The sequence below is a fragment of the Alligator mississippiensis genome, chromosome 13 (genome assembly GCF_030867095.1).
Source record: "Alligator mississippiensis isolate rAllMis1 chromosome 13, rAllMis1, whole genome shotgun sequence".
Taxonomy (NCBI): domain Eukaryota; kingdom Metazoa; phylum Chordata; order Crocodylia; family Alligatoridae; genus Alligator; species Alligator mississippiensis.
This window is the reverse complement of record NC_081836.1, coordinates 32,269,529-32,288,221: the sequence shown is the minus strand read 5'-3', so window position 1 is coordinate 32,288,221 and position 18,693 is coordinate 32,269,529. Positions and strand designations below refer to the sequence as shown.

The following is an 18,693-nucleotide window of genomic DNA, read 5'->3' as shown; positions in this document are numbered from 1 at the left end:
CGTTGAACCTCATTGTTTGAAAAAACAAAAAAGGCAAAATGACAAGAACATACTGACATCTGCTGGTATTTTATAAACACATTGCATTAGAGATAAGGGTTTAATACAGTTAGTATGTTTTTTATAGTCTCATGTCATAACTGGCAGCCAGGATTCAGCAAATTAATGCTGACCATAATGTTAACTTGGATATAATAAAGAAAAAGAAAGACTGACGGCTTGCAAAACCCTGATGTGTATGCCATTGCTGCAGACAGTCTGCATAATTATGTGTACTTTCCCCTATATGGGATCTCTAGGATATTACAGAGAATTATATTTGTCTGGTCTCTGAAAATAAATGGTCTGTGGTGAAGTAGAGATGCTAAAAATTATTTTCTTAATTTTCTATACCAGACAATGGCCAACCTTATCCAATTTAGACTCTGAGAATTCACCCTCTAATCTCCACCAAGGCTAAAGTTACAGGGAGACATACTGTTTCAGAGCACTAAATAGCCATTTAAAATGTCCATATATGCACATCTGCGCCCACTAAAGGATAGGGCTCTGCATGTGTGCACTACATATAGTGAATATTACATACACAGTACTTTACAAAATATTAAAGGAACAGATTCTCCCCTGACATGCATCAGATAAGTTACCATAGGTATACAAGTTTACATCAAAATGAGGATCTGACCCATAATATTTGCCACAAACATCTACAACATTATTTCAAATTTTAAATGTACAAGAGTTAGAAACAAAAGTTATTGGTCCTACAGAAACTGTAATATGGGCCCTATTGGAATAGGTATTTTTTGTGCAATTCTAAATTTACTGGTTAGAATGTGTGCTATATATTCACTTAATGCTTGCTATGGGAATCATAACTTAAGATTTCCTGACTTGCGTGTGTTTTAATGTAAAGTTATGGTTGAGAATTTAAACACAAAATGGCAGAAATTCAAAATTATGATTCACGCTAAGCTCACAACTCAGATGCATTCAACATATATACTAGGACATTAATTTAATAGTAGATAAAGTACAAAACATTATGCATGCACAGAGGCAAAGTTGTGCATGGGGGAAAGCATAGCTACATTTCTTAATTATTGAGCATGTACAAATCAACTGTAATATATAAAGATGCATTTATATTGATGATGCATATTAATGTTGCATCATCTCAGTTGATTTTTCCCCCAAAGAAAATGGAATTAAAAAAAAAATTAGAAGACCAAGTGTTGTACTGTTTAAAAGTAACTTCAGAAAGAAAGCCAGTCAAGTTTAGATGTAAGACTTGTTTTAATTAATATGGAAAATGGGTTCAACCAGTCCTCTGTATCATCATCATTAGTCCATGAGTAAACAGTATCATTTTTCAGGGGAACATGCAAGAAACCTTGTAGCAGGCAGTTACAAAAATAACCTTCACATACTGAAAATCTCTTCCTGAATCCCCATTAATTATTGGTTGGTTTGTGCCCTTAAATCTGAACTTTAATAAAATTATTTTTCATCTCTCCTGTAAAACTTCAAATGCTTTTAATGCATAGAAAGTTCTAATTTTTAAATAATAATAATATACTTTTGGCCTCAGTGATACCTTTTGACAGTTTCACTGGCTTTATACTGTAAAAATAATAATTCAGTTTATCAGTTATGATTTCACTTAAAAGATGGCTGTTCTTGAATTATATCATAGAGTAAATAAGGGTACCTAACTATCTTCTTCTGCTTGAACTGTCAAATAACAACTTGAGTTACAATTCAGTAATGGGCATGGGAATGCTTAGGGAAGTTTTGTTGGTTTGTATGTTTTGTTTTCTTCCATTCTATTCTATTGCAGAGGGCTGTGGCAAAATGATGTACAATCTTCTGAACAAAGCAGAGTTTTTAATCAAAGATACTGTATATTTACTTTTTCTTCTAGTGATCCAAATAGAAGGAATTAAGGTACACCAATACCAAAATGGTCGCAAAGAGTGGGATAGCAGGAGCCTGCACGAACAATGCAAGGAAAGATGGCCCCAGCTCCATAATAACAGCTCTCCTGAGAGCAGCTGACACTGAAGTTCCAATATTGTACCTCCAAGCTCTTGTCACCAATTAGCTTGTAGTAACAATATCAATACTTAGCACTTTTTGACTGCCACTTCTTGAAGCCCATCTGTCTTCATATACTAATCTGCATCTGTATTTATTAGGCAGATTTTATTTTTAAAACATCTGAAAACATATACAGCAACATTCCTTAAGATACTCTACAAATGTTAATTAATTTCACAACACATTAGAGAGGTAGATAAATATTTTCATTTACACATGGAGAAACACAGAAGCAAAAAAAAAATTCAACAGAAGCCAGCTCTTCTGGCTCCCAGTAATATGCCTTTCCCACACAACTAACTTTCCTTCCTTCCACTTAGGAGACATACAGTACCAATTACAGGAAGACAGGAGCTCCTAAAGCAAAGCAGGGGACAGTACACAGTCCTACAGTGCCAAATAAATACTGGTCCACAGAACAGGGCATAAAGAAAGACAGAGAACAGTGGTCATCAGCCCCTGCACACAGCAGATGGCATCAGCAGAACAGGAAGCCAAAAATCAGCAAGTAAATTATCAGAGAGAGTTATGGGAACTGGAGATACACACTATGCTATGGAATCACACAGCATTACCCAACTTGCCTGCTCAGCTCAGAGCCAACATGTAAACAGATTTCAGGTGTTTCCATGTGGTCTTCTTGGATGATGCCTTTGCAGATGCTGTCTAACCATTCCTAGATGTAATGGCACTGCACTCTGAACACACAACGTCTCTCACTGTTTGAGCACCATGTGTAAAAAGATAACTATACCAAAATGTTAAGTTGCAACAGAAAGGAAATGCACTTGTCATTTCCACACTTTTTTTAGTTCTGATAAATTATTTCACTTCTGACATAAAATATCTATATTTGTATCTACAAAATGATTCAAGAAATGTAAAGGATATTCTCTTCAGAGTAATATTTGTAATTCATGCACCTTGCAAAATACTGCACACTTAAATGAACCATCTTACAACAACTATATATACCTAAGTGCATGGTTTAATCCACCTGGCTCTCTAGCTCTGTTTTACCACCATCCAGACTTCTCCTGTCCTCACTGCCCATACACTACACTAATAACTGTGATTCCCACTCCATAATTCCTACTATCTTTACATGCAGAACCCAAATCCTACTAGTCTTTAAAAGTTAACGGTGAACTCCTAAAATCCGCTAATTCCAATGGCCAGCCTTCTACCAAAGACAGATCCAAAAGGACCACTTCTGTAAACCAATAAAATTATTCCTTGATCAAGCTGAAAGATGTCCATTTTGCCTCCTCCCCACCCACCCCTCAGCCCCCAACTTTATCCACTGAGCCAGCCATTTCCCAGAGTAGAATGTGGGGGGTCCGTGGAAAGTACACACACACCAGGCCTTGGGATTGAGAGATCAAAGAGCACTAAGTAATAGTTTTGCCCATAGCCGTGTAGATTTCTACAAGCAAGATGAATCTTGATTTTGTACTCTTACCTGAGAACTGCTCCAACTTGTAATAGAAGCACTCAGCAATGGTGCAGGATAGATGCAGAGGAACAGAATTAAAATAAACCTCATTCTTCAGTTTATTTTTTTCTGATTAATTTCAATGAGGGCAGGAACAGACATTACACTTCTACCACTATAAGTGATCAAAAACTGGTCTATACCCATAACAGAACAAATGTTTGGGACACAAAACTCATCTATACCTGTAACAGAACAGAAATTTAGCACCACAGACTTGTTTAAAAGTGGCGGAACCCAGTCTAAGATCCCTGCCACCTCCTTCCATAGGTTAGCTACCCTATGCCACTTACAGAAAACTGAATAATTTAGATAGACTCTACTGCAAGATTTTCCAGTGTCTGTACCTCGCTTGAGAGAAAAGCAAGCCAGCATCTACCTGAGCTGTGTCTAGTGCTAACTTGAGCTAATTTTCAAACATTTCAAGTAAAACTGACATAGGAACCAAATGGACAACCTACATGCCTCTTGTAGTAGGGAATAACATGTCTAAACATCATTTAAAACATAACCTTTTTGAAATTCAGGGCCTTTTTTTTTAAATCCTTTTCAGCACCAACCAAACAACTTGCACTACCTACATCTAATGGGAGATTGAGTTGCTATAAATCTGCAATGCCTTTTGCCTGGTCCAGAAAATGATAGGAAACAAACATAAAATATAAAACAGAACCTCCTCAAAAATAGCAGCTAATCCTCAGCATTTAGAACCAAATTGTGGCTAAAGCAGTTTTGAAAACACTACAGTAGTCATTTTTACCATGAAAACAACTGTGTAACACTCAACTGAAATTCTTTTTGACCAATAATCAACTTATACTGAAGTACACATTTTCTAACAGTAGGGCAGAAGTATTTCTACTTAGGCAACTGAGATAGAACACTCAGGCCCCAAGCAGACATTACAGTTAAGATATGATTAACCAGATGATCACGTCTTAAGTAGTAAGCCGGCCTCACATTCATGCAATTAATGGTGCAACAAAACATGGAATAATCCACAAAGTTATTACACAACTTATGTGTAATAACTTTGTGCCTGGTTTCCGTTGCACCTTAACTTGAACGCATAGCCAGCTCCCATCAGGTGATCAGTGCTCCCAACTTTGGAAAAGCACCGGGGCTCTGGGTCATTCCTCAGACTAAGCACCAGACAGCTGATCAGCACTCCCAGCTGCAGAAGACCTCTGCTCCAAAGCACTCTCTTTTGACTGGGAGCACCAGTCAGCATAGTCCAGCTCCCTTTGCACCAGAAATAGGGGGTGGTTGGGATCTGATCCCTGATCTGACAGTTGGCCTTCTGCTATGCATATGACATGTCCCCATTTTACTTTTAACTGAACATCTATCAGAGGCATCATTTGCAGATAAGAGCAACACTCTAACAGTATTAAAATAGGTGCACATTTAACAAGGCATCACCAGTAGTCTAAAACAGTTTATGTTACATTTCTCCAGGATTAGCATCATGTCCTTACAGGGATAAAGTAGAGAATTTACGAATTAAACATTTAACTCACGTGCTCCCTAGCTTTGCTTTGCTACCGTGCTTTACGTTTCACCCACCAGTGCTTCTAAGTGCTGAAATACACTCTATTAAAGCTTCTGACAAAGCTACTGGGAGAGTAGTAGGCTATACTAATAGTATGTGTGCCATTATTTCACTAGGGTTGATGATTTAGTTAGTAACCCATAAGCAACTAAAAAGTTATTTTTACATGAGAAACCAAGAAAAGCGCAGATAAATTCTATTCCTTCCATTTCAGTCACCAGCAAAATAATCATTGGGCATGTCTACATGAGACATTTACTATGGAGTAGACCAATTAGCTCTGCAATAAATATCTAAGTCTCTACATGTGCAGGGCTATTAGGCTGGAATAAACTAAAACTCCACAGCAAGGTAGTACTTGTAAATTCAAGTATTATCCTGCTGTGGAGCTTTTTACTTTTCATCAGTGCATGTGTAGACATGGCTAGCTGGGGCATGAGGGTGCTTCAATGCAGGGGCTGCCTGACAGCTAGGCCCAGCCAGCCCCTCCACAGCATGTTGAGCTGGGTTGGAGCAGCCCCAGGCTTGCAGTCTGACCTCCTGGGTCCTCTGCCAGCTGGAGCTGCTCTGACCCAGCTCAATGCGTTACATGTGTAAACACAGCACCCCGGGAACAATAAACTTGGGCATGATAAGCACCATGGTTTACTTCATCACATTAATATGCACATGTAGACACACCCATTGACTGCAATGGGAAGTCACTTGTTTCCACTGTCTCCTTTAAGAACAAATATATTTCTCCTTAGAAATTTGGATTATTACACTTTAAAATATGATGTGTAGAAATTTATTGTGAAAGTACATTTTCCTATGGTAGATGGATGAAGTAGTACTAATCACCTATTGCTATCATTCATCCCTTTAAAAAGGGGAGAGATCGCTACTACATCATTCACTGTTATAAAGTGTAAGCCAAACACCCATTTATGCACAGGCTTCTTTGTCTCAACGTAAGCAAGAACCATGCTCAGTGACGTAGCATCACATGTAGACATGCTGACTGTAAAACAAAGCTTTTGTCTCAGTCCAGTTCATAGTGAAGGCTAAGATAGTGTGTCAACAACGGGGCAGTTAGGGATCTAATTTGCAAGTTACATAAGAAATTATAAATACAAGTTGATCATGGAGGCAGAAAACCACTAAATTCATTTCAACAGATGGTCCCTAGAATTCTGAGTTAAGATCAGTACAGACACTTCCAACAGCGCATCCCACTATCCTGTACCGTAGTTTGAAAGCTTCAGGTTTACGTGTTAGAGATGTGGGGATTTTGTACTGTTGTGTTTTTCCTTTTAACTGGCTATTTTTATTTAGGTAGAATTTGCTGCTGTTAAGTATGTATTAACACATGCTGCCTCTTAACTACACAATTGTGTAATGTGTAGATTTCCTAGTGAATACTGCATTGTTGCTCCCAGATAAAATCCTCCTATAATCTGGAAATAAATAAATATGAGGAAATACATACAAGATAAAGGGAATAATTAAATTATATATAGATAACAACAGTTTGCACAAAAACAAGTGTGATAGTAACGTTAAGCAATGATGTACCGGGGTCTCTTCCAATATAAAGATTCTACCATGTGCATTAAGAATGCTGATTCAGGTGTTCCTTCAACAATCCCATCCAAATCTATCAGTTCTAATAAACAAGCTAAATTATGGCTTCTTCAAGTCAGATTTCATGAATAAAGCACTCGACAGGATTTACTCCGCAGGCATTAGTCTTCCCTTGCATTTCTTCACCCCATCCTCCCTCTACATTATATCTTCCATTGTATTAATTCTCCTGTAGTACAGCATGTTACATCTATGTTAAAGAGAGTGTAGGAGCCATATTCAAAGCCTGCTTTATTTTTGTAATTTTAGCACAAAAATTCTTTTATATGTCAAATTACTGAAAGGCCTCATGCTGACCTTTTCTCCCCACTTTTGCTCGACAACAATGTTAGCACAGCTAAACAGCTAGACAGCTACAGTACTAACAAAAATAAAACAATTAATTGCTATTCTTACCTCAAAAGCTCCAGAGCCAACAGTGAGGAACAAATAGGAAAATCAGAGGTAGAAAAGGGCCACATTTAGGAAATATATATGTCACATATAATATCATGCTGCTATGGCATGTACACAAAAAATCGACTTTGTTGCTCAGTAGAGAAATTCCATTTTGAAGTAATGGCTACTCACAAATGGACTACAGAGCAAACCAAGACAGTGTTAACATTTCTGCTTTTCTCAAAAAAAGGAAAAAACCAAAGGCATTTTTTGGGGAAAAATGGAATTGGAAAACCTTTCGTTTCTGTTGACTATGATGTGCATAACTGACATGTCATCCATAATAGCCACATGGTTGAATTGAATAATAGAGGTTTTATCATGAAAATAGATTACTTATCTGACTTTTGAGGAAAATGGGACAACACAATTGTCTCCCTGGAGCAAAAGAGGTATGTGTGTTAGAAAGTCATGGTAAAAACTGCAATACTAAATGCATCTCCCTGTTTATTTTAATATTAGTCATCATTTTATTGTGTGCCACTAATCTCTTGTTCTGTATCATGTGCCTATCTTGTTCCTAAATTAAGAATTAGCCAAAGTATATTTTGATTAAAAACCATTACAGAGAAACTGTGCCATCTTGCAGAATAACTATTTTAACAATAGGAATAATGGAGCACAAGGAAGGAAGGGGCGGTCATTGGGTGTCTGTGTTTTAATCAGAATCAGTCAATAGTAAACCTAGTACTCACTGTAGTTAAGATTATATGAGTGATTGTAATGATCTTGGTATATTTTTAATTATCTCTACAAAGAGCATCCTGAAATCCTATAGAATTTCTTCAGGACACCAACCTTCTAAAAATACATAGATAGCAAAATAACCCTGAAAAAAAATAAGGCCCGAGTTTCCAAAGCATTTAGCTTCCTACATTTTAAGATACGTACCTAGCAGCATTTACAAAATGCCTACACTGATTTCAGTGGAAGTAGATTTTCAAAAGAATGTAGGCATTTCCTTTTAAGGTGCCTATCTGCACATATATCTCCTTTGAGCTAATAAAAGGAGAGAGGGAAAAATACTAGTATGTAGACTAAATACCATAGAGAATGAACAAACTTTAACTTAACACATAGCAAGAAAAGAAACAAATGAAATTACGGAAGTATTTTGTTACTGAAATAAGTTTTACTCACAAACCCTATATCAAGAAGACATTTGCCCAATTTAGATACATATTTAATAACAAACATAGCTGTGTTAATGCCAACAGGTATGTTCAGAGAAGGGTTGATTTCTTAGGTGGCTTACTGAAAGTTAGGACTGTCCAATTTCAGCACTGCTTGGGGCCACATGCGGTGCTGGTGTACAGGCCCCAGACTGCACACCACATGGACCATATGCTGTGGTCATGGTCCCCTTACTCCTCCCATGCAGGCAGGTACCTGCCCCCAGGCTGTAATAGGAGAGGCAGCTGCATGGGCCCTTAGGCCACCAGTTTGGCAGCTCTACTAAAAGTAACGGACTGTAGCAGGAAAAATGAAAGATGGTCTCAGTAACAAAGCCAACATGACCTTACCACTTAACTTGCCACGGGGACAAGGTGCACTGCTCCTACTTGTCCGCAAGGAACCAAATGTCCATGCACATCTGGACGCAACCAATAGATAGAAATAGGTAAGTCATATACGAACAAAGAGATGTATTTGTGATGGAATGAGAATTTTTTGCTACTAAACTTTGTTTCACAGTAATTTAAGATTATTTGGCTAACTCAACAATCCTCTGATGGGACTAAAAATATTTTGCTTTGGTATATATTGGTTTGTTTCTAGAAACCAGTGTACTCCATGTCAAGAAAGGGCAGCTTTAACATGACCGGACACTAATGTCTAGTATCCTCTGCTGCATGCTAGACCTGAGCTCTATGTTCAGATTATAAATCATGCAACACTGGTGCAGCAAATGCAGATGATGTGGGTGAGTTAAATTTTTAAAAGTTCATTTTAAGCAGATACACTATATGCTGCATTTCTTATTTTATGCATACATGATGTTTGCCCCACTTTCACAGACTTTTTGTGTGTTGCAAACCACTGACTAGGTTACAGAAGTCACAAAACTAGAGTTTGTACCGAACAGATGACTACTGGTGACTGTAATTCAGGAAATGTTTGAGCTGCTATGAATTACCAGGGACTGACTGAACTTTTGAAACTTGTTTATTACACCCAAAAATACCATCATGGTGATTTTTTTTTTCTCAACTCTGTGGGAGGCAATTGTCATGTGGGATTTTTTTTTTTTTTAATTTAACTAAATTTAAGCATTCATTTTTTTAAGCAACAGCTACTGTGCATGCAGCAGATGATCTTTCAGTATGCAACAATATTATTCACTCACCAGTATGGTAAAAGATAATAAGGTCCCATTGCTGCACAAAATTAAATATATGCAGTCATTGGGAACTGCAAAAAAAAGAAAAGAAAAGAGGTATTCTGCATATGAGCACTGCTTTAATGCTTGAGTGGGAAATAATTTTCTTCTTTTTTTCCCCCACTAGATACCCGAAACATATATTCAAATTAAAGACAACTTAGACAAAAATTATACAACTGGAATTATACCTATTAAAAGGTATAGTATTTACACACATACCAAAGCAAATTGTTCCCAGCTTGTAAAGGTAAATTTGAGGGGTGGGGGGTATTAAATTATCCTCACACACATATTCTGAAGGCTGAAGCCTGAACAGAAAGCCAGGCTTCATATCTTAGAGTCTGACAGCACAGGAGACAGAGCAGGGTGAAGGAGGGAACATACACAAGTATTAAGACATCATACAATGGAAACTTCAACATAAAAAACAATTTCTGGTCAAGGTATACACATTGACTTCTGCTGTGAAGATTTGATACCAAATTGGCAGTCCCTTAACTGCTCTCAGAAGGTTCACATTAGCTTTTCACAAGAATCAGGCTCCTTTGCATCCAAGCATCTGCTTTGATATCAAATTTATCAGAGTATTTTAATATTAAATACAGTTCCTACCTATTCCTTTTATGATTTGTGTATTCTTAGTGACAGTAATGGAAGTCTCCTTCATTCAATACATACATCTGGTATTAAAATAAGCAATCTTGTTTGCCTAAAGGTACGTATTAGTAGATTTTATATAACCCAGTGAGCCTATCTGGCTTAACTAATTATTAATGCCAAAATGACAACCAAGGGGAGCAAGGGGAAGAATGGAAAATATTAATATCATTGATTTAAGGCCAACATTTTATTTAGGACAACACTACTCCAAGAACTAGTTTACCTGAAAAGTGAAAATAGAAATTGAAGGAAACTTCTGATTTTCTGAGAGAAGCAGGCTGGTGATCATTTAGGATAAATTCTAAACAGTAATATGCATTTTGGACTATTACACACATTCCAGCATCAACTGGGATTCTGTGACAGAAGGGGTATCTGGCAAGGAGGAACTAAGTATTAGATAATGCTCCATTAGCAAATTCTGGTGCTCTGGGAAATATGCAGGCAATTCACCCAATTCTCAAAGGCTAATGCAGAACTCTAAAATTTGTTACAAGAAGGAAAAATTCATAGTATACCTTCCACATGTCTCTTTTTCCCTAAAGAACTTCAGCAATAGGATGTTAAATGTCTACATTTTTCTGTACTTCATTTTTCAGAGCTTCCAGAGATGAAAGGCAAGCGGGGCTAAAGATAACATTACTGCAGCCTTATAGGCAAAGGGAGGTCAAGGTGCAAATGGCCACCTGGTTACCCCTCATGACTATGGAGAGAAACTGCTGCTTCGAGTCACAGAGGCTGTTATTAAGAATCAAATAACTGGATATCAATGGGGGGGGGGGGGGGGGGGGGGAAGGGGAGAGAGAGAAAGAAAGAAGCAAAATAACCTTAGAGCAAAAGACACTGTCACAGTTGTTAAAAATGCTTATGTATTGAAAGTAGCATCTACCTTTATACAAAAAAGTACCTCTACCCACAGGAAACTGCAACAAATCCACATGCACAGTCATAGAACACTGAGTTGCACACTTTTCAACTCACAAATTTTGGGAACCAGTGATATATGCGCATTCACTGTAGTATTTTGATCTCAGCAAAAAAGTGTCATATACAGTGCGCTGTCTTCCTAATACTATGCCTCATACACTATATAGTTTGATATAAAATCTGACATCCAGATACTTTATCCAAAAAATATTTTTTTTTTCAATATGTTCTGTATGATTCCATTGACTACAACAGTAGTTTGGAATGACTGTCATTTCCAACTAAAATGCCTCCTCCTAACTCGTCTCCCACATTTTTACATGACCAGACTTTTCAAACAATACACATGTGGGTTGACATTTTTTTTTATCTCAGTTCTGAGGCTTCTGGGAAAGAGGAACAAAATCCACTTCCAATTTTTCAGTTATGGGAAAATGAAAAAAGAAAACAAAAACAACTAGGCTTTGAAATTTACCATGGGTATATACCTCAAAAAGAACTATCATTTTAAAGAAGTTTAAAGATGTATTCAAATTTAGGTTAACAACAAATGCAATTTTGATTTAACAAAAAGAAAAAACATTTTGCCAACTGTTCTGTTAGCATACCCAGATCATTTCTTCTGGGTTCTTCTGAACTGTGCACTGGAGAGTAGGTCCAAAGCACATGCACTAGGCAGCTTAAGAACTTACCATTTTTCAAACCTTGCTACAACCTGCAACTCTTGGCCCTCTGGTCAGCACTTCATAGTTTCTTCCAGTTTTTTCAAGTGTTATTTGATCTTGAAGTTTTTACAGTTTAAAATTACCTGAAGTTCTTCAAGGCATATTATAAGGGGCACATGAAGATGCAGCATGATAATCTCAACTTTGTCTGAAGTATTAACATACCCTACTATATCTAAGGTGCAATGGTTCATTAAAGAAATTAAAGGGACGTTAGCTACTTTGACAAACTGTGTTTACTCCTCCCCTGATCCTAAACTCTACAACACACAGGAAATAAGATACAAACTTGGTCCTGCCCTAAAGAATGCCTAATATAATGCACTGTGTTAAGGTTGCATTGCTAAGCACTTTTTTAAGCAAGTCAATTTGACAGTTAAACTTGAATTCACATCTTACAATATAATATTGCTATGCAGGAATTGCACATTTTTATATGTATGTCTCCAAGGTTGCAGATATGTAATATTTTATTCCCTTTTTTGAGAAAGAGTATGTCATCACTTGAGAGTCTATTGTACAACATGTACACAAGGGAGACGTTTCACAAAGCAGTATAAAGGAGAAGAATTAAGGATGGATCTTCAAAAAAGTTTCATATTTGCTGACTGTTAATGCAGTGTTTTTACAGGTAAGCATGCAAGCCTTTTATTTTTTAACTTTGATATGATCAAATAGTTCACATTTCATAACAGGGCTTTTTCAGAAACTAATATATACATTCTTTGAATAGTCACAAGAATTCCACTTCTGTATAGTTCATAGTTAAATAAATAAATCTACAGCTTAAGTATAAGGACATTTAACAATACTTGCATGGCCAAAACCTAATTTTTGAAGTATGCCAGGCATATAGTTGGCACTGGATGTTGCCTGCCATTAAACTAAATAAATTCCATGAGTATAATGAAGCTGAAGTTGGTTCTTTATCCCCAGTTCCTTATTCGTGGTTCCTTTTTCATAAAACTAATCCAGCTTCAGTCTCATTACTTGAGTCCTCGTTACTAGTCCTTCAGAACTTTTATATGCACTTCAGTACTTCTGTTATGCACTACTGTGAAATCCCAGCATCCCAAAAGTATTTTCCCCCATGTTAAATGCAATTTCCTTTTGGATAATATTCATTATTCAACATATCAACTTTAAAAGATTCAAATTAAATTGTCTCATTTACAATAAGCTATAATTTTGAATCTATTAAAATGTATCAAGACAGAATGCTCAAAAGGAAAAAGTAGTACGTATGATAAAATACTCTATAAACAGAAAATGTTATTGTTATAAAAAGATGCATCCAGAAAAAGATTATGTTAACATGGACAAATTTAGGAACTTGGGGTACAAATTTAAAAAGGAAGTGTTATATATTCACAAAAAAGTTAAGAGTTGGAAGGGATAACATAAAGAGTTATAAGGGAAACATCTAATTGATTTAGCTTTACAAAATGCAATTTTCTAATCCTCATCTAAGTAATAACTAGAAGGAGGAGGAGAAAGAGGAGGCCACCAGGGGTGGGGGTGCTTTCACAGATACTTGTACAGCATGGCAGGTCTTCCTGGTTTCTGGAGATATTTATAAGGGCCTTATCCAACTGATCTTGCACAGTCAATAGGAACTTGGCCACTAATTCCAGTGGGATTGGGGCCAAGATCAAAAAAAGCCATTGCACTCACCATAGTAAGTAAAGGTGATTCTTGCCTCTTTCTACCTACTTTGTGCACTCTTGTCTGCTACCACTTCAATTTCAGGTTCAGCAGCAGCAACACCAAAGACTTTCTTGCAGCACCCAGAAGAAAGGCACACAAACGAGCTCCTAAGGCTCCCTTCACAACACCATGGGAATGGTTACTGAGCACAAAAAGTGCAAAAAAGTGAAGCTGGTCATTCAAAGTGTTTTACCATGGCTAAGGTAAATAAAATGAAAGAAGATTTTTTTCCCCAGCTACTGATTTTTAAGTATACTAATATTATCAGTGAATTGTAACCATAGCAGGTATAACTATTTCAGGCAAACCTAGCAATGGGTTGTTGGTATGATGACTATTTACATAAGTATCAGTTATTTCTTTTACTTCTGTCTCACACTAAGTCCTGGATCTTGCAATGGAACAGTCCAGCTAGGTAGACCCTGGTGAATACACAAGGCCCCACTGGGCTTCTGAAATTTGGACTTGCTTACACTGATTCAGTCGCAGCACCAGGCCCTGAGGGGACAAGTGGAGAACCACTGAAAAATGAAGGAGAGAAAATTAGAGTGAACAGAATTACACTACTACAATTTACTGTACATTCATGGAAGCTGTTGCTAGAGGAGGCTGCCATGCAAAAACTTTGCTGGATTAGAAAGATAAGGTTGTATTTGGTAAGTTAATCATCAAATTCTTTTTCCAAGTTTAGCCCTTTTTCTGCCATTGATTTGGATGATTCAACTTTTCCCCAACAAGAGTTGCCAAACAACTATTTTAGGCTGCAACTCTAAGCTAATTTTATCTGTGCAAATGGCCAGAACAAGATTAGTATACCAGTTAAATCTCATATGCACCTAATTTTGACAAACAACTCATAAACATACCCCAACACTGATCATCTCTCCTCTTCTCCAATACTGAGCACAGTGGATTCAATACCTGAAGCCACTCACAGATAGAATTCTGTTTAATTTCACTTGACGTGTCATATGTTAAGAGCTGGCGAGTTCAGGGTCTAATATTAGTATGGAGAGCCTCTCTCATGAAGTTACAATAGGATAGATATGCTCTACTTAGCACATTATCCTCACTGTACCTTTACCTAACTATCAGAACTAGATTTAAACTGTGGAAATCCCAGGCTTCCTCTGAAGCTAATCTGAAAAAAAGTCTTTAGCAAAAACCCTCTGAAGAGACTGTTTGAACTTCTCTGGTGTCCAACTGAAGAGAAGGTTCTTTTCTATATAAAAACAATCATTTTTAAAGAAAAAGCAGACCCATCTTTTCTGCCATTTAAGCATACATTCACCTCTATTATATTGTAATTTAAACAGTTGTTATTATTACCAATGCAGAGGCCAAATGTCTTTTGTGCAGTGATTCTCAACCTGGGTGCCACAGTACCCTGTGATCCCTTAAGAGCCTTTCAAGAGTACCACAGGGTGCCACACAATGTTAGCACGATGTTGGGTTTACAAACATGATTCACAGGATAGACACAGAGGTTTCAAATGGAAATCCATAGTTGTGGTCTTTCTGAGTTTTGTGCAACAAAAAAACTGCTCTATTATTTGTCTGTAGTAAGAAAAAAAAAAGTGTGAAAACTAGGTGCTGGCATTATTCAAGGGATACCTCAAATCTATCCACGTGTGCCTCATGTCTAAAAAGGTTGAGAACCACTGGTTTAGTGCATTTTTCCTGACCTGAAGGAGGCATTTGTGTTTCCTAGGACAGAAGTAGACATAGAATGGTTTGCAAGCATGAAGCTCCCAAACTTTTCTCCCTAAATGGAAAGGGTACCACTCACTGTAACACTGCCTATACTGGGAAACTGGGAAAGGTAGAAAAAAAAAAAAAAAGTGTGGCTAGTAGCAATGGCAACAGTCATAAAAGGGAATAAAGATTATATACAAGATCAAAAAAGCAGAAAAGCCAGTGATGGGCAGGAAAGGTTGTGGGGAATTAGGGAAGGAAGAGGGATCAGAAATTGAGAGAGAAAATGTGATGAAAAGAAGGGGATAAAAAGAGAGGAACCAAAAAAGGACAGAGCAGTGAGGGGAGTGGACAGAACACAGATCAGGAGTAGTACATGTATAGAGGCCTTGTCACGAGGAGACCTGAAAACTGTTAAAAACAGAGAACCAATGCTTTTCTGAGGAAGCCAGTAGCTTTTCACTACTTTGTTGTCAGTTAGCAAGGCATGTGCATATAACATGAAATCCCTGCACCGAGGGGCACAGAGCTAGAATATTTCAAGCCAGCCAAGAATTTAACCCATCTATTTCAATATTTGCACTCGTTATTAAAAAGTGCAAATATGGAAGTATTTTATTTTATGTAACTGTTATATGAACATAAGCATTAGGGAATCCAGTCTACTCAGTGACATCTGACTTCTCAAACATTTCTTGTGTTGCCATTCCCAGGAGAGCCGGCAAGTGCCATGGTTACAAAAGTATCAAAATGATGAACACATTGTGAATTAGTTACTATGCAGTGCTAAATAATATGTTGTTGCCAATAAGTTAAATACTAGTAAAGTACACAAGCAGAGGCTTCATAGTACAAGTACTGCCCTCATTTCAGAAATACCAAAATCCTTTTTTGATGTATGCAGCCGAAAAATAAATTGTAATGGAAACTTGGTTTACTATAACTTTGAAGCCTGGATTAGATGCTTACTTTCAGCTAGGTGTCTGGCTTGGGCTGTAACTAGGAACACTAAATATAAAGTGTTTCCTAAGTCAGTACCTCAGAAGTGTCAAAGTAAACAGAATTACTAAACAAACCAAGAATCCCGTGATTAAAGTTGTTCTAAGTTGTTTGGTGTAGTTCTAATGACAGGTCTCTTCTAGATCCAATAGACTTGTCTACAGTTAAATTCAGTGGCCTAAGAGATGATAAAAAATGCCCTTCATTTTTTTCTATTCAAGTTTTACAAGTCACTTTCACAATCCCCTGATGAGCCATATTTCCAGATCTCCAAAATAATATTTTCTTTATGAGAAGAGGAGCATCTTCACATCAGCGTGTGAACTGGTTACATGGGATAATGGACTTTAGTTTTAGACTTCTATGCTCCCCCTTTCCGGACATTGACAAAAATCTCAGTCTCTACCACCAAATGACAGTTTTCACTTGAGCTTTTAAAGAGTGCAGAAACAATCATTTACCATTTGTCAAGTAGTCCATAAAGCCATCAGGAATAACATCTTCCATACCTACAAATATACCAGGGCTAGACTGACAAAAAAGAAAAAGGAAAGTTTCTAAATCTGAGGGCATTGTCCTCTACAGCCATTATATTTTATAACTCAATTTACCTTGAAAGAGATGAGTTTTAGTTTCAGTTAAATCAGTCACGGGTAAATTGCTGCTTCATAATAAGATTATAATGACATGCTTTGCCACGTTCATAAGCTGAACTAGTTAGATAAAAAGCGGCAGTTCTGCCTATTTTTTCGTATCTTGCATGTTTGAACCACAAGGATCAAGCTTTACATGCAATTTGCTTCAACATCTGTGTGAATAATGTCATACTGGCAGCAAGATCTCTGCTGCCCACTCTTACAAAGGAATTTCTGCAGTGCAAGAAGTGTGTCACTGTCATACCATAACTACATCCCTGTCAACCCCCACCCCAAAAACAGCGATCCTAGGCTAAACTGGAATTGATATAGCATCTTTTTATGCAGTGAAGTGACCATAAACAGACGAGTGCTTTTCCGAGCGAAGTGTGGAAGAGAAAACAAAATGATGAATAGTCTATTTTTAAAAAAAGCAAAAAAAAAAAAAAGCATGTATTGATGACTTACAGGCAAGCAGAAGCTACATATCACCACTCCTTTAATCAGTAATTCATCTGTAAGCAGACTAGACATTTTTGCTTCCCCCCCGAAGGAAAAAACCTAGAGAGATGATTTAGCCCGAAGCGCCCCTTTCCCTGCACGCCTCTCTAGGCTGCCCACAAGAAGCAGCCAAAGCACCGCTGTGCAGCTAGGGGCCAGGTACACACCGGCATGCTTTTATGCCGCGTCTTAATCCATTCCCTTCAAGGTGCTCACAAGTGCGCGAGCTCCCTCGCGATGTGCTTCCCCGGCCCCTTGCCTCCAGCCCCGGGCAGGACCCGCCTCGGCCGCCCCAGGCCCCGCACCCCGTTACCTGAACCGCGTTTCAAGAACTTTTTCCGCCGCCAACAGAACTTGGGGCGAGCGGTAGCGAGTCCAGCCCGGCGGCGGCGGCGGCGGCGGCACGGGGCGGGCAGAAGCTGCCGCCGCGGCGGGAGCACGAGAAGGGGGGCGCGGGCTGGGCGCAAGGGAGCCCCGCGCCGCTCCCAGCCCGACGCCCCCGCCTCCGCCTCGCGTGGCAGCGCCCGCGCCCGGGCTCTTCGCCAGCCGCTTCCCCCGGCCCCGCGCCCAGGCAAGTTCCTCCGGGAGCAGCTGATGCCCATCGCCCCCCTGCCGCGCGCCCCGACCGGAGCCAACTCACCATAAAGAGGAGCGAGGAGGCTGTAGGGCACCGCGTCCGCCGGTGGCCGGGAGCCGAGGAGCCGGCAGACTCCGGGCGAGGGCGGGGGGCGCCGGGGATCCTGCCCCGCCCGCCTCAGCGGAGCATCCCGCCCTTCGCGCCGCCAGGAGCCGGAGCCGGAGCCGGAGCGCGCCCCGCGCCCGGGGGAGGCTCCGCTCGCCGAGCTGCGCGGGTCCCGCGGGGGAGGCTGGAGCCGGCAGTGCGAGCCGGGCGCGGTGGCGGACCGTCCCCTCCTCGCAGGGAGGTCCCCGGGCGGGAGCCGGCAGCGGGCGGAGACACCGCCCCCTACCCCTGCCCTGCCCTGCCCTGCCCTAGCCCTGCCCCGCGAGCGAGCGAGGTGACTTTGCGGCGCGGGCCGGGCGCGCTCCCAGGCTGCGGGCGGAGGCGCTGCCGCTGCTAAGTGGCTCCGGAGAGAGCGGGAGGGAGGTGACCTTCAAGCCCGCCGGGGGGGCCGGGCCGGGAGGCGGCGGCGGCGGCGAGAGCCCGGCCGCACGCGAGGAGCAGCCGCTGCGAGAGCCCCGGCGGGGCCGGGAGGGGGCGAGCGGGGCTCCTTGCCCGCGGGGCTGGCAGC

General features: G+C 39.7%; 1 protein-coding gene across 15 annotated transcripts in view; it reads right to left on the bottom strand.

Moving 5' to 3' along the window:
* The window catches only part of RBFOX1 (RNA binding fox-1 homolog 1), a 1,765,957-nt gene extending 1,747,564 nt beyond the window's left edge, over positions 1-18,393 (bottom strand). For 3 of the 15 annotated variants that reach the window (XM_059716752.1, XM_059716759.1, XM_059716742.1), the window contains exon 1: positions 18,084-18,388. In XM_059716752.1, the coding sequence (XP_059572735.1) occupies positions 18,084-18,086 (3 nt within the window). In that variant the 5' untranslated portion in view covers positions 18,087-18,388. Of the gene's footprint in view, positions 1-17,756; positions 17,812-18,083 lie in introns of those variants that run through there. The other 12 variants (XM_059716749.1, XM_059716748.1, XM_059716743.1 and 9 more) reach the window with 9 other exon arrangements.
* Positions 18,394-18,693: the final 300 nt, after the last annotated feature.